At 33.6% G+C, this 15,814-nt stretch overlaps 1 protein-coding gene across 3 annotated transcripts; it reads right to left on the reverse strand.

Annotated features, from left to right (window-relative positions):
• Positions 1–3,165: 3,165 nt before the first annotated feature.
• Positions 3,166–8,695, reverse strand: LOC110669118 (transcription initiation factor TFIID subunit 11). 3 transcript variants are annotated; one of them, XM_021830618.2, is made up of 5 exons: positions 8,458–8,695; positions 7,951–8,287; positions 5,736–5,823; positions 4,748–4,847; positions 3,166–3,440 (listed from the first exon to the last, which is right to left on the reverse strand). In XM_021830618.2, the coding sequence occupies exons 2-5, from the start codon at positions 8,268–8,270 to the stop codon at positions 3,313–3,315; spliced, it is 636 nt and encodes a 211-aa protein (XP_021686310.2). In that variant the 5' UTR covers positions 8,271–8,287; positions 8,458–8,695; the 3' UTR covers positions 3,166–3,312. The 3 variants fall into 3 exon arrangements, with proteins under 3 accessions (XP_021686310.2, XP_057985989.1, XP_021686309.2); XM_058130006.1 differs by having other exon boundaries at positions 7,951–8,305; XM_021830617.2 differs by having other exon boundaries at positions 7,951–8,695.
• Between the last annotated feature and the right edge of the window lie 7,119 nt (positions 8,696–15,814).

Consider the following 15,814-nt stretch of genomic DNA (forward strand, 5'->3'; position numbering starts at 1 on the left):
CACTTTCAAAGTTAACGTATCAAATGTTTTGAATAGCAGTAAAAGAAATAAGAAAGTAAAGGAAAATGAGTATGCTCTTCCTAGGGAAACAATTCTAAGTACCCTTTGATTAATGGGAGAAAATCAAATAGCTCATGTAGTCTTACCAAGGGTTTAGAAAGAGTTTAGCTCTGTTTGAGTGAAGTAGAGTGTTGAGAAAATGGCAAAGTAAAATAAGAATAGAAAAATAAATTTCAGAATAATGCACTTAAACGTTAAACTCTTTCTAAAGAGTGTTGAGAAAATGGCAAAGTAAAATAATAATAGAAAAATAAATTTCAAAATAATGCACTTAAATCTTAAACTCTTTCTGATAAGTTGAGTCATAGCGGAGAAAAGAACCTCCCTTTGACTTTAGAAAAAGTTCCAAATTAGTACTGTGTACCCTTATATGGTTAAAGTCTATAGCCTTAAGCTTGCTATGAGTACCAACAGGCTTAAGCTAACTTATTCCCTAGTGCTAGTAAAGACCCCTTGGTCGAGGCATTATAACATCCCCCAAATCATTATCTGAAATGGCTGCAACCTCATCTTTCTCACCATTAAATTTTGACTCACTACGACTTTCTCTTATTATTGTGTCATCATTCTCCTTCACTTATTCCTTAAACTCTTCATAAAAGGATTTTGCAAATTGCATTTTGTTGTGTAAAAGAACGACTTGAAGCAATTTCAAGTCTCTCGAAATATGTATCAGCAATTAATAAAATTCCTACAAGTATATTTTCAATGATTCTTTGAAAGCCCAAGTAGGAGATATTATCCTCAAGTATTGTAGTTAACTAAATGATCTTCTTTACCATTAACGATTGTTGCTTCTACCCAACTCTCTCCTCGTATAAAAGAGAAAAATCCTTAACCTTCTTATCCTCACAACTCTTGATATCAATACTCTTGGTTGATAACAAATACTTTATCAAGACCCCCTTCATTCTTCCTACGAATTGCCTCAAAACCAAAAGCACCATCCAATGCATCCACCACATAATCATCATCATCAGTATCCTTAGAATCATCGCTATCCACACACTCACCATCCAAAATGTCAAAATTAGAAGCACCCATTTCACACATATTTACACTATCACATGGATCAAAGTCACTCTCTTCTAACATCGTCACCATGCCCTAAATTATCATTCCCATTAAAGTTCTCAGTGTGATTGCTATTGCTTACCTCTACGTTCTGTTGACTTTACCCTTAAAATTAAAGATTTTAATTCATCCATCATACCTTGTAGTTGGGCTTCTCAATGATGAACCCATTCCAAGATTTTTGGTTCCATTTCTTTCTTCCATTCTTGAAAACAAATTTCCTTTGCCATGGCCTTAGAAAATTACAGAGAAAAATGGAAAGAAATTGTGGAACAAGAAATGATGGGAAAGAACAAAGAAGGGAAAACCCTAAATCAAGAAAGGAAGAAGACGAGAGGAAGAACTAGCAGCAAAACCCATTGCCAAGGACCATTAGCTCTGATACCAATTGTTAGAGTTCAGAAAGAAGGAGAAATACAAAGAAAGAAAAGAGAATTAGAGAGAAAGGGAACAGTGCAACAGAAGAAAGTAGAGAGAATCTCATTCAATTGACATCAAAATTCAAAATGAGTTACAATATACGAATTACAGCGTTTATTCTAGTTAATGACATGTGACTTAACCTAACAGATTTGTCTGCTTTTCACAATGATTACAACAGCTTGAGACATTAATAACTATAGCAATAACCAATAGCTAGCTAAGTTGGCCTTTCCATTCTGCATCATATCAAAATTGCTTGTGCATTGTGTATTTTTGCTTGATCTTTTCCTTCAAGATACTCTCAACTCAATTTATGGAGCAATTTTTTCCACAAATAAGATACACATTTAAATTGTGAATAGCAAATTTGACTCATGCTTTGATTAGTGATATAAATATGGTAGAAATCTTAGAGTTGCTTATGATCATGAATTAAGATCCATGTATAGAGATCTTAGAGTTACTTATGATCATGAATTAGAATCCATGTAGTTAATTTTCTTCAATATCAAAATAATAATAATAATAATAATAATAATTTAATTGGATTTAATTAAAATCATGAATGCCCAGAAAAGCCAGGATTTAAACCGCCGGCTTAGCGTCCTACACCAAAAAGCACCGATACAAAGTTGACATGAAATGACGTCGCTGAGATTTATTGCAGATTTTTGCAGAGAGACCAATACAGGTAAAAACTAAAACGGCAGACAAAGTGACTCCAATAAATGTACGTTATTAGACCCGTTGAAGACTAATATAAGCAATGCTTGAGCATGGAGAATGTTGTTGAACAATCACCAAGGAAGAACCTTTCATCTTTTGGGATTTGATAAGTACAGGTTCTTTTTTCTTTTTTATGATTATTTTGATTGATATTTAAAAAAAATAAATGTTTAAAAATTTTCAAAATAAAAATTAATATTTTAATACATAACCTCTTATGTTCAATTAATAGATCAATTAATCAAAAATTAAAAAAAAAATAATGTACGTAATTGAATAAAAAATTTTGATTTAAGCAGAGTTAAATAATTTGATAAAATTTAAGAATCAAAATGGATAAAATAAACTTTTTAACGTCTCAATTCCATAGATATCATTCCATTCCATTCAAATTATAAATATTTTTTTTTTAGGATTTAGATTCTCTCATTTTTTTCTCAATCCCAAATATAAAAATTCAAAATTTTTTTTTCTTCCATTTGTTCCATGCATATTTCTTTAAAACATGATTGAATTACATATATGTACCAATCCTTCTTCATATGTATCCTAATAGAGTGATGCATATAAAATTGAAAAACAAAATCTTAATAGATTTTTGCAGTTTTAACTTTTTGTTTTTAAAAGTGAAAGCATTGGCATTGTGATCCAGTAGTTTCCAGCTTGACCTCAGTCTACTTTGATAGGTAAAGAAAAATTCTATTCTCACTACACAGGACCAATTGATAGGGTAGGAATATTAATGCGGATTTGATGTCTAATACAACTGAATGGCAAAAAATGATCCATATACCTAACCCCAACTAGTAAAGGATTAAGGCTTGATTGTTGTTGTTGCATGATAAAGTAGTAATAGAACTAGCTAATGAAAGAATAGGCAAATAAGTGCACATGTAACTGAAATATATAGAAGATAGAATTGGCAGGAGAAAGCAAAATAAGAGACTAACATGTCAAATCATGTACATATATATTCATGTAAAAATAAAAACCTGAGAAATCAACCAACAAATTTGCATTTAGGTAAATCTATCGGAACAACCTTGGTACAGATCTCTTTGGCACTTTGCCTTCAAGCTTTAGCCTTCTATATGCTTCTCTTATGTGGCAAGGTCTGATTGGCCCAGATTCCTTCCTCTCTGTCATTACCATTCTGGCTGGAAACCATAGTAACCAAATGAAAAATGGCAGAAGATTGAGCTATTTAAATTTCTATATAAAAATTTTCATGCACCCTAAACCACACAAAAGATGACTTTTTCTCATGCATTTCTCAAGGAGTTAACTGCAAGGTGCTAGAAGTTAATTCTATGCCATAGTTGTTTAAAGGTGTATCTGGCCCCAGGTGCTGGAGTAACCAGCCCAAGCACCTCAATCCACAAAAGGTGAGCACGTTTCATCAAGCAACCACCTTAAGCCAGGTGAAAGGCACATGCCTAGGCATGCCTACCTTCCATTTTTTCCTGCATCCATCTCTCTATCTATTGATCATCCTTTTATATTCTTCTCCACTCAACTTTCCTTTCCTTTTGTTCCAGCTCCTCCCGGTCTTCCCTTCTTCTACTCAACTCAACTCAACTCAACTCAACTAAGCCTTTATCCCAAAAATTTGGGATCGGCTATATGGATTCGCTTTTTCCACTCTAAACGATTTTGGGTTAAATCCTCAGAAATGTGTAATGCTTCTAAGTCATGTTGTACTACTCTCCTCCAAGTCAATTTAGGTCTTCCCTTCTTCTAAATAGAAAATTTTCTTCATCATTTTTTTCCCTCATTTATTCTTCTCCTACTTGATCTAAAAAATAATGAACCACGACACCACCCCCAACCCCTTTTTTGTCTTCATTCTTTAGAGTCTCCGCTGCCTGCCTCTTGGTCACTTTTTTGTTTCTTTCTCCTTCCTAGATGCCTCTCAGACCCCATTCTCTGGATGCTTTTTTTTTTTCTTTTCTGGATGCTTTTCAAGAGTAGAAAGAAGATGAAGAAGAAGAAGAGAATTGATGAAGAGAATATGTTGTGCGTGATAATGAGCAGTCGGCTCAGGGTTGTTTTACAGATTATTTGTAGGATTATGGTTTTAAGTTTTCTAAAATCGTTATTTTCATTTTTATTTTAGATTTCAAAAGCAATGTAGCTATGATTCTGATTGTTTTATGTTGTAAACCTGAGTAATATTATAAGAGATAGTTGTCTTCTATTATGAAAGCTTGATCTTAAATTTTATTTTTTTTGCACCTCACCTCTAATAGGCATGCGCCTACACCACACACTTTGTGTGCAGGCTCTAGGACCTCTCTGTGCCTCAATGCACCTTACATCTTTACTATGGTCTATGGTCATAGAGACGAAAGTTACTACCCTTCTCATTTACATGGTATTTGGATTTACAAGTGACAAGCATTATTATTCTGGAAATGAAATTAAAGAAAACAATAATATTGATAACTGGGAAATAAACACAAACCTGTTTCAACAAGTTCACCAACGAACATTTTTGCTATTCCACAAACTACAATTGTCATTGGTAAAGAAATTTTCTGGGATCCAGTGATGCTTACCAACAACTGCATTCACAACATAACAGAAATGCAATCAATTAAGACTAAACTTTAATGGATGAAGAAATCAACTTGTACGAGAACTGATGTACATATCAAGAATGCTGAAACGGGGGGAAAAGTAATTTGCAAACCAAGCAGGTTGTGCATGTACAAGCTGTAGGGTTTATTTTGCCTACTTATTCCCCACATGCAGGGACAAAATCCACCTTTCATGTGGCAGTCCATGTTATGTTTTCTACCCCTCATTTATCTTTTTCCTATCCTTTTGTTTCCTCTTCTTTCCTTTATGTTTTCTCCACCTTGTTTATCTTTTTCCCTACCTCTTCTGTTTCCTCTTCTTTATTTTCTATTTGTGACATGTGCATGAAATAACTCCATTGGCTTGATAATAGCCTCATGATGGATGAAGAAATCAACTTGTACGAGAACTGATGTACATATCAAGAATGCTAAAACAGGGGAAAAAGTAATACTTATTCCCCACATGCAGGGACAAAATCCACCTTTAATGTGGCAGTCCATGTTATGTTTTCTACCCCTTATTTATCTTTTTCCTATTCTTTTGTTTCATCTTCTTTCCTTTATGTTTTCTCCCCCTTGTTTATCTTTTTCCCTACCTCTTCTGTTTCCTCTTCTTTATTTTCTATTTGTGACATATGCATGAAATAACTCCATTGGCTTGATAATAGCCTCATGATCACGGTAAAGATATACAGCAAACCCCCTAATAACCCATGTTCTCAAATCCATTACATCAGGACAAAAATTCTTGGGAAAAGTAAACACTACCTGGTCAATATATCTAATTAAGAGGACACACGCCAAGGAAAGGGATAAAACAGAAGAGAAGATGGGGAAAGAGAGAAGAATGCAGTAATGGATAAAGCGTACCCTTCTCATGTTGGCCTTCTGAAGAGCAGATCTGCGAAATGATTCATACCTGCTCATCTGTTCATCAGTGAATTGCGATAAAATAGCCCTGAAAAAGAAACAAAGAAAAGCAATTCAGAGGAATTTGCCTTTTCATACTTAATCAAATAATGGAAAGAGAAAACAACTGAGTGTCATTTCATCTTCCATGAAGCATCCAATGTATCTCATATGGCCTTTTAATTATCTTATTTACAAATGATTTCATGCATGTCTCAGATGCATAACAGTACATTACAATTTACTTTGTCAGTTTAGCAAAGGATGTTGCACCACCTCTTTATATATTCCATATGGAAGAATTTATTACTAGTCCTTAGGGTTAGAGCTTGGCTCTTAGTGAGCCAAATCCATACTTATTTGAACCATTGTCACCAGTGTTGCTTCTACTTTGATGATTTGTTGATTTTCAGGACTCCTGACCATCAGCTGAAACCTTAACAACTCAGTAGTTCTTCTGGTATTTTGATACTGTTAACATTTAACAACTCTATATCCCAATAATCAAACTTCCTCAATTTACTCATTAAGTCTGTTCATACTCTAATAACTTGACATTCACCACTGGAGAAATAATGCAAGACATCAGATGCTCAAATCCATACATATCCTTTTTCCCATACCAAAAAAAACCTTTTAAAAAAATTAAAAAAAAAAAAAAAAAACTTAAACATCCTTTCCAATAGATGACCAACATAAATTGATCCAGCTACTTCTATTAATGGTAAATAATTTAGTTGGTTAGGTATCAACGTAAATACTATAAGAATGAACAAACAAAACATTGCTTTAAACATGTCCATTAGAAATATAACAAATCAAATATAGTACCAGTATAACATGAAGCCAGAAGGAAAGGGAAAAAGAGTTAGTAAATTAAATATATTGCAACCAAATGCTTCTTAATTGATATAATATAGATCTATTATTTTAGTATACTATGATCTCAACCTAGGTCTTGAGCAATCATTTCAGTTCACAAAATATATAGTCAAGCCTAAAACCTTCTGTCACAAAACCAACTTTGCCAGAAAACTTTACCACATGCAGCTCCTGTATTCCATCACCAAAAAGACAGGTGGGAATTGACTGTAGCCAGTAAAGACAGTCATCACATCAAAATTTCCAGAGACAAACATCATAAAAAAATGGATGGAGTGAGTATTTTTCGACTTTATTATGCTATTTAACAGAGCCAGAGTATCATCAAATTGAAATTAAGATTTTTAGGAAGCTAAGCTAACATTTTGAAGTAGTTAGTGTCTAGCCTTCTAAAAGCACATGTGAATGACTTATAGAAATTCCGATTCCCACCTTACATGGTAGAAAAGTTAGGTGTCTTCTAGGATGCTTAGAGTTAGGAAATATGCCTGTGTACGATAAAGTGGCTTAAATCAGGACTTGAATGCATGATGATTCATCCGGGTGAAAGAAAAAGGTCAAAAGGTTTGGTAGAAACTAGGTCAACTTGGACAAGGAAATGCTTCAACATAGACTAAGAATGCATCAAATAGATGAGATGGTAGCATCTACAACGTAGAGGAATGGTTTTTTTTTTTAATAATTTAATTATTGTGTAGAAAGAAATCAATCCAATCATGGAGAACATACACGACCTTCCTCTCGGGGGAAGAAAAAAAAAAGCAATAAAAAGAGGAAAAAAATGAAATTCATCAACTTCATTGGCCCAGCTCGTCAGTCTAGAACCCTCAAATATAATGCATATCACGCATAAATGTGAAGCTTTGCACTAATGCAGCCTCATTATTCCTAAATTTCCATTTGCCAACACTGTGGTAGCTCAAAACACCAAAAGTAAAAAACAAACTCAAACAAAATAGTGCAGGAAAAGCAAAGACGAGCACCCCCACTAACATTTACCCTCACTATTTCTAAATCTTAAATGATCAGCAACACCTTTAGAAAAGCAGGCCTTCAAATACTCACTAATGATCCAAACACAGCTTTACGAGAAAAAAAATATTTCCAGGAGACCTAATTTAATTACAACCTTCATAAAAAATAGGCTGAATCATTAACCTATCAGTAAAAGCAGTCTTAAAAGTTAGGTAATGAGAACAGGATAACCCAGAAAAGCAAGAAGAGCAAAACATCTCGAACGATGAGGAGAAGCTACATAAATGTATCTGTATGAACATAATATATATGTACTCACTGCATCTTGGCCATTTTATCAGGGTCAGCACTGGACGGGAACTTAGAAAGCTCAACCTCCATATTATCCTCCTCTTCATCATCCTCGTCGTCTTTGTTTTTGGGCTTGCTTCTAGCAGCAGCCAACACAGGAGTAGAAGTGGATGGGTCAGCGGGATGGACGCCAGAGCTTCCAATGTCATCGTCTTCAGGTACAACAGAAGGGTCCTGAGATGCAGCAGGAGCTTGAGTATCCAACTCATCAGGACCAACGGGCGAATCAGGTGGCGTTTCCTCTTGCTCCTCATAAGCTGCTTCGAATGGATCCTTGGATTGTTTCATTGGCCTTTTTCCTTCAACTTTTTAATACACAATTTCTGATAAACCAGGACAAGATCTCAGGAGCATTTTCACAAACAGGTAAATGGCATAAAACGGGAGTCAATAGAGCATGTAAGGATGGAGAATTTGAAACCCTAAAAAGCAAAGACAAACCCAAGGCCTAGGACTGAAAAGAATCGAAACAAACCTTCGATTTCACGAGCCAAACCCTTCCACAGCAAGCGAGCTTTGCCCGAATACAAAGTCGATATTTCAAGAATTTCGGTTATTTGGCTTGCTTTTATCTTCTTGTTTGCTGTAGGTTTTTGTATAGACAAAAAGCAAAATTTTCCCAAATATAAAACACAAAGATGCGATGCTTAACACGCACCGCCGTCGCGAAACCTCTAATGGATATTTTTAGTATTTTCTTTAATCCATAATCTCCATAGAGGAGAAATATTAGTATTGAAAATGCTCTATGAATTATATTATTTATAATAATAATAATAATAATAATAATGTGTTTATAATGACAGATATTTATTTATATTTAATAACATAATTTGTGACAAAAAATACATTTTCTAATCTATATTAGTTCGTGACTATTTATCTATAGTAATAATATATCCGTTATTAATATTTTAAACAACAATAAGTTATTTTACATAAATCCATTACTAATAATTTTGACTATAACATATTTATTGCTAATGTTTTCTAAAATAGAGCTTATTTTATATAAATTCACCACTAATAATTTTTAGTGAGGATTTATTCATTGTTAAATTTATAAATAATTTTAATAGCTAATACTACTATAATTAATATAAATTAAAATTTTAAAATTATTTTAATAGTAATGCTACTTATACCAAATATTATATTATAATTATATATTCTTAATTTTATAAGTATTATTAATTCATTAAAAATTATTTAGTTTATTTTAATAAAATTAATAAATAACCTCAAATACCAAATCTCACTTTCATTAATTTATTTTTTTTGTTATTGTAAATATTTACAAACTTATAATATGAAATTATAAAATTATATTAAAAAAATTAACTATTTAATTAATATAATTATAAAACCATTTAATTAAATAAAAATATTTATTTATATCAATAGATATGAAATTCTAATCTTACTCAATGATAAATATTTTATTTTTTATAAATTTGTAGCCTTTTAAAAAAAATTAGTAACGGATAAAATTTTATATTGAAAAAGTCTATTATGTGCAATAGGACCAAGCCAAATTAACTTTAACATCTAATGTGATTTTTCTTGTCTTTTTACCTTATATTTGTGTGAGTGTGTGTGTTTTTTTTTTCCTCTATAGGGCAAAATCTATTCGTAAGTCTTTAATTTTTTTATATTTTTTATATATCACAAATATCATTCTTATGAGGGTAGTTACACATGGATATGATAATTAAGATTTTGTTATTATTGCCACTATTAAATGATATCTTTGCAAATTCAATGATATTTATATAAATTAAGGAAGATTGATATTTCTATTTCTTTCATATTTAATATTAATGCATCTCACAATATTTAGGATGATTAATATTATTTTTGCATTAAAAAAATGCATTTTACATGTGATAGTATGAAATTTTAATTTTTTTGGGTTTACTTAGTTAAAGTAGATTAATTATAATTTATTAATTTCCTTGTGTGCATGAACATGTTTTTTGTTTTTTTAATCTATTAATCAATCTTAGCTAGATTGTTGATTTTGACCACAAAATTATAAGAAAACCTAATTATATTTTTGCATATATTAATGTGATAATATATACTCCTTGTTAGACATAGGTGTCTTAACCTATGTTTTAATGATAATAAACAATTAGTGTGCTATTAATATAATTTGAAAGTGTTTGTGTTGAGTTTGTAGGCTCTAGACTCAAAATTATCAAATTACTTCAAATTAAGGTTAAGGAAGAGCAAGATAAGAAAACAAATATTTATAGGACCTTACAATGTAACTTTTATTTATTTTATGTCACGACCCAACCTATGGGCCGGACCGGCACTAGGACCTGGGCCAGCTTAAAGCCCCCGAGGCCCGTAGTAAGCCTAACTATTCCTCAAATCCATAACCAGGCCCACAATTTAGGCCCAATATGCATATAAGATAATTTAAATTAAACTGTTACAATTTCATTTTGGGCCAACTTAGCCCAGAACTTTTCAGAAAACTAAAATCAGGGGAGCCCAGCTCAACCCTATTACCTCATTTATAACCATTTAAAACTCATAAATTTTTTTTTTCTTTTCTTTTCATTTATTAATATGAAAACTTGAATTCATACAGTCTCAGATAGGCTTAATGCTACTACTAGCACATGCGGAGTCCTAAATTACAAATTTAGAGAATAATAATACAATTAAGTAATCTTTTCATAACCTGAGAGGAAAGGGACAGGTTATTCTGAAAAATGTCTCCTCCTGTAGCCTGGAAAAATATGGTGAACAGGAGTGAGCGTTCGACTCAGAGAGTAAAATATCAATTTTAACCATAATCTCTATAACTATCTAAAACTAATGCACCATGTAGAGTGAAATGCAACATCAACATCATCTTCACATCATAACATCAAAAAGGTAAATTTGGAGCACTCACGCACCCTGTAACATCAATCATAAATATGGGAGCTGATCCCCTATACAGCTCTCTTAAATCCAACTCGTGCCGGTAAGAACTCATTTCGGACTTCCACTTAATAACCAAATCGGGGTCCCAGCGAAGAACTCAAGCCGTGTCTACCCCGAAGGACCGGGTCCCAGCGAAGATCTCAAGCCGTGTCTACCCGTCCTATCCATAGTCCACACCACATCACACGCACGCCAACACACGCACACTGCTCCAAATTACCACAACAACATCCATGGCACGCTAACAGTTATGAATGCAACATAAATCGTGCCTAGAGTTTAACTACATAAATATATGCATATAAGTGATGCATGGGCATGCTTGAACATATAATAATATCGAAATTACAATTAAAATTAATATTTTACTCACAAGATAATCGATGACTATTGTGGCTGCTGGAAGCAGAAAATAGCTGACCTCGATCACCTAATAATTAAATTATAAATTTATTAGTACTAAGTTAAGATAAAACTCTAAAGAGGCAATAGACAACCTAATTCATGCCGAAAATCCGGCAGAGTCTCCCCTATACCTGGGACCCTACCCAACCTGCAAAAATGCTCAAATAACACTTCTAAATTCTCAATTCCCACAATCACATCTCATCAATATCACATGGCTCCTCCTGGGCCCTCCAAATCAGACAATACTCAAAATCTTAAAAATTACATTTTAGTCCCTATAATTGACATTTTTCAAATATCCACTCAAACAAGCTCTAAAAATTCTAAAATTTTGCCCCGCGGTCCTTAATAATATTATAAGGCTATTACAAAATGAATTGAAATTTTCTAATCACCCATGAATATTTTATTCAAGAATTTTATTCGATTCCTTAAGTTTCCAACATCTAACATATTCTTAATTCAACCCAATTAAATATTCACATATTTAAACCTCCATCCCCAAGCTTCAACCAATTATATAAAATTTAATTATCTAAATTTCAAACAATCTTATATGCCCATATGCTAAAAATCTAATTAAAATCCATCCATATTTCTCAAAAATATTCTATAATCACTCAAAAATTCAACTAACACCATAGAATATCTCCAAATAATTTTACTTTCATCATATATTTTTCTTAGAATTTTTCTCCAATTTTTCCTGTTTAAGAAACACTGTATTTATGCTCCATGCATGCAGAGAAATAATAAAAATTGTCTTACCCAAGTTTATCTCGTGTCTCAAAAATTTCAAAATTTATGAGGAAGCCTCTGGAAGTTGAACCATCTCCATAGCTCACCGGAGATCACGGCATTCACCACAAGACGGTGGCTCGCCACGGCCACCGGCGACATTTGCCGGATCCGATCATACCACTATGTTCCTCTCCTCTTCCTCACCCATATGTGGTCTCGGATCGTCGATCCAACGGCGGATTGTCGTAGATCCGAAAAAGCTTGAAAACCCAAACTTCTCTCCTCCATATCTCACTCATCCGACCTCCATTTGCTTCAAAATTGGTGTCAAAAGAAAGCTCGAACAAGCTTTCCAACGCCACCGGAATCGCCTCGATCGGACGTCGGACGGCCGAATCACGTCGGAAAGCACCGCCCATCAGGCGCGCGTTTTCTCTCTCCTCTTCCTCTCTTGCCGCTGCTTCGTGGTCCCGACGTCGCCGGAGGGTCGCCGGCCGGTGGGGAGCTGCTTGGGACGTCGCTGGCCGGTCATCGGAGAAAGGAAGAAGAAGAAGAAAGGGAAGGAGAGGGAAAGAAGAGAAATGGGGGGGGGGGGTTTCCTCCTCCCGTTTTTGAAATTATTTTTTATTTTTTTTTATTATTTTTTTAAATAAAAGGCTCTTTGTGTGATGGGAAACCCACTGTCTGCATAATCCCATTCTTCAAAATATATATATATATTTTTTTTTTTTAATTTTCTGGGTTGTTACATTCTTCCCCCCTTAAGAAAAATTCGTCCTTGAATTTTCGAATAAACAAGAGATATGGAAAAGAATATTATCGAAATAAGTGCAATCATTACTCCTCCAGCTATGCAGATATTGGTAAAACATTTATTCTTCGAACTCTTCATATATTATATATGACATTCTACTGTTCTCTGATTCTACTATAGTGTCCTATTTGTCATCATCTCTTTCTAGAGATGCTCTTATCTCTTGGCTATTCATTGACCATTCTTCTGACACTTCAGGTATTCATTATAACTCTATTACTCTCGACTTGATATCTGATAACTTTAATTAACCTTGGCGCTTACCTCACTTTTATTACGCCCTAACGTGTCTCTTGGTGACTTCAGTCATCATTCCTTTGTTTTAATAATCTCTGTTTTCCCCAATGACATAACTTATGTTTCTTATTCCATGGTATCCTATGAGTAGCTTTCCTGTAGCTCCTAATCTAGGCATCTTGTTCGAGATCTTCACTCTACTTATGACCTCAGTGGTCAATACCTATAAATCTTCTCCTCCCATGATACTTCAAATTTTTAATCTCTTTTGTGTCATTACTAAGGTACTTAGACCAACCTCTATCGATCTTATGTAACTAGTCAGGTAGAGTCTCCTCCAAGGGCCAAGTGTATCATTTATCAATATTGGAAAGTAAACTGGGTCCCTCCTTCTAGGTAACAAAAGTGTTTATATTCTCTGACAACTCATCCCATGCGACTTATCAATTCTCACTCCTTCTCTGGAATATAAATATCTAGACTTCTTCCTATAGCTTCTTAGTATATGGCCTACTTCTGACACATTGGCACTCAGATCGAGGCTCTACTACCCCTTTAATCTATCATCTCATAATAACTTGTTTTAAACATCTCTTAGTATGTTCCTAGCATACCTATTCCTCCTTATCCTCATCATTATAACTGGCTCTATCGAGCTCTTTTTCTGTCCTTTGCATCTTATCCACTTCCCTTTTCCTATTTTTTTTTTTTTGGTGTTGTTGATATCTTTTCAACCTGCTGTACTTATTCCTTAATTTTAGTCCTATCTCATCCTTACACCTTTTTCTTCAAAGATGTCTATCCCATCATCAACTTTAACTTTCATTTTGTTTCTTAGTCTTATCTTGATTACTAGTTCTATTACTTCAGGAATTCTAACCTTACGATTTACTCCTACCGGCACATTCTTCACCTTATGTAACACTTGTAATTAACCATAGAAAATTTTCCTTGTATCCCCCTTTTCCCAACTTAACTATCAGAACATTATCATTCCCTACCAGCCTTAGTAGGAAATTGCTTATCCTGGATGGATATGAGCCCTAGAACTATAAGTTCCATCTGAACTAACACGGCTATGGGAAATGTGTGCCATGCCTTAATTCTAAACAAAATACTTCATGTGTTCATTCTCTTTAATATAATCACATATACTGCCTATAGCTTTCTAAACTTCAACCTCAAATTATCCATCAGCAACAATTTCATCTATTGAAACTCATCCATAAATAGTATTTCCTCTAGCTCATAGTTTAAAACGGTGGCAAGCCTTGGTAGCTAACTCCTTTTGACTCCTGTCATTATTCTGATCGTCATTTCATATTTAACACTAGGTACGTACTTACTGTCATTCTCATATCACGAAATTGTATATGAATTGGTGCCTACTAAACTCTCAAATAACTAGGTCTCCTTGACTCAGTCTCTGTTCCTTATATAACCTTTTAGAATCAAAAGCACAAGCTAAACTTGAAAAGAAAGAAAAATATCCTCTTATATTCAACTACGCCCAATTGTCCATATAATAATGTTTAACCTATGTTTCTTAGTCTTTCTCTTCAAATTTCATCATCTCCTAGCACAATTGTGCTCTACCTATAAGGTATCATCTGCATTAACCCTTTACCGTACCATTTTCCTTCTTGACATAATATTTTATAATTTATTAACTTTACTTATACTCGACCTATGATTCATATCTATCATAGTTTATATTGTGCCCTAAACTTTTGTTGATTCCTGAAAGATTTCTCTCACTAATAAATTCTTCCAACACCAATTTCACCCTTATCTATGGTCATTAATTTGATCCTTGAACTTTCTAGTGATTTATAACCACCCAGACTTGTCACTTTTCATTCTACCCCTACTATTGTCCTGTCGTTATTGCTTCACTACAAAGTGATTCTGTTGATCACACTAAAGACGTTTGCCTGACATTCATAACGAACCTCTAACTACCTTCTCACTATCTCAAAAGTCTAACCTAAAGCCTCTGTGTCATTATCTATCATTCTTTTCCTCTCATCATACTTATTTGATCCCTTAGATTAACTTTTATTCAACTTACTATTTACTAACTTCTTTTTCTCTACCTAATTAGGTAGTCCGCAATACCATCGCACACCTTCAAGCATTTACTTATAATTATTGTATTCCATACCTCCATCACTATTCTCACTAATATGGTCCCATTTTGGGTTCTCCATCATTGTCATTCACCTTGCCAATAATAACACTTAGCCTACTCTATATCTTAACTTGTTCCTTTTATTACGCGTCCTTCAGGTTGTCCTTTCATTTATTTCCTTTGTCTTACCCAAAATAGAACTTGACTATTCTATCCCTGGTTCCATTCTTCTTCCTAACATGACAAATTGCACTGCTAACTATATCTTCCAGAGTCTCTACCACATTATCACATATCTGTGCTACTCAGATTTGGTCCTTTGATCACTCTAGCTAGTACTCCCACTGGCATTTAAATTATATTGCATCTGCAATCAATTGTCCAAACTTTTATTCTGCACTTTCTTTATCCATTGGCCTTCTATGATTTATCTTCGCTAATTTATTACTCTTAATACTATTATAATTAGATTATATTATTGTTTTGAAAAATATGAAGTTAGAAAGGAACTCAGGAAATTGCAGTCATACTTTTATTGTATGATTTCTATTCTTATCC

This window comes from Hevea brasiliensis, chromosome 11, assembly GCF_030052815.1.
Source record: "Hevea brasiliensis isolate MT/VB/25A 57/8 chromosome 11, ASM3005281v1, whole genome shotgun sequence".
Taxonomy (NCBI): Eukaryota; Viridiplantae; Streptophyta; class Magnoliopsida; order Malpighiales; family Euphorbiaceae; genus Hevea; species Hevea brasiliensis.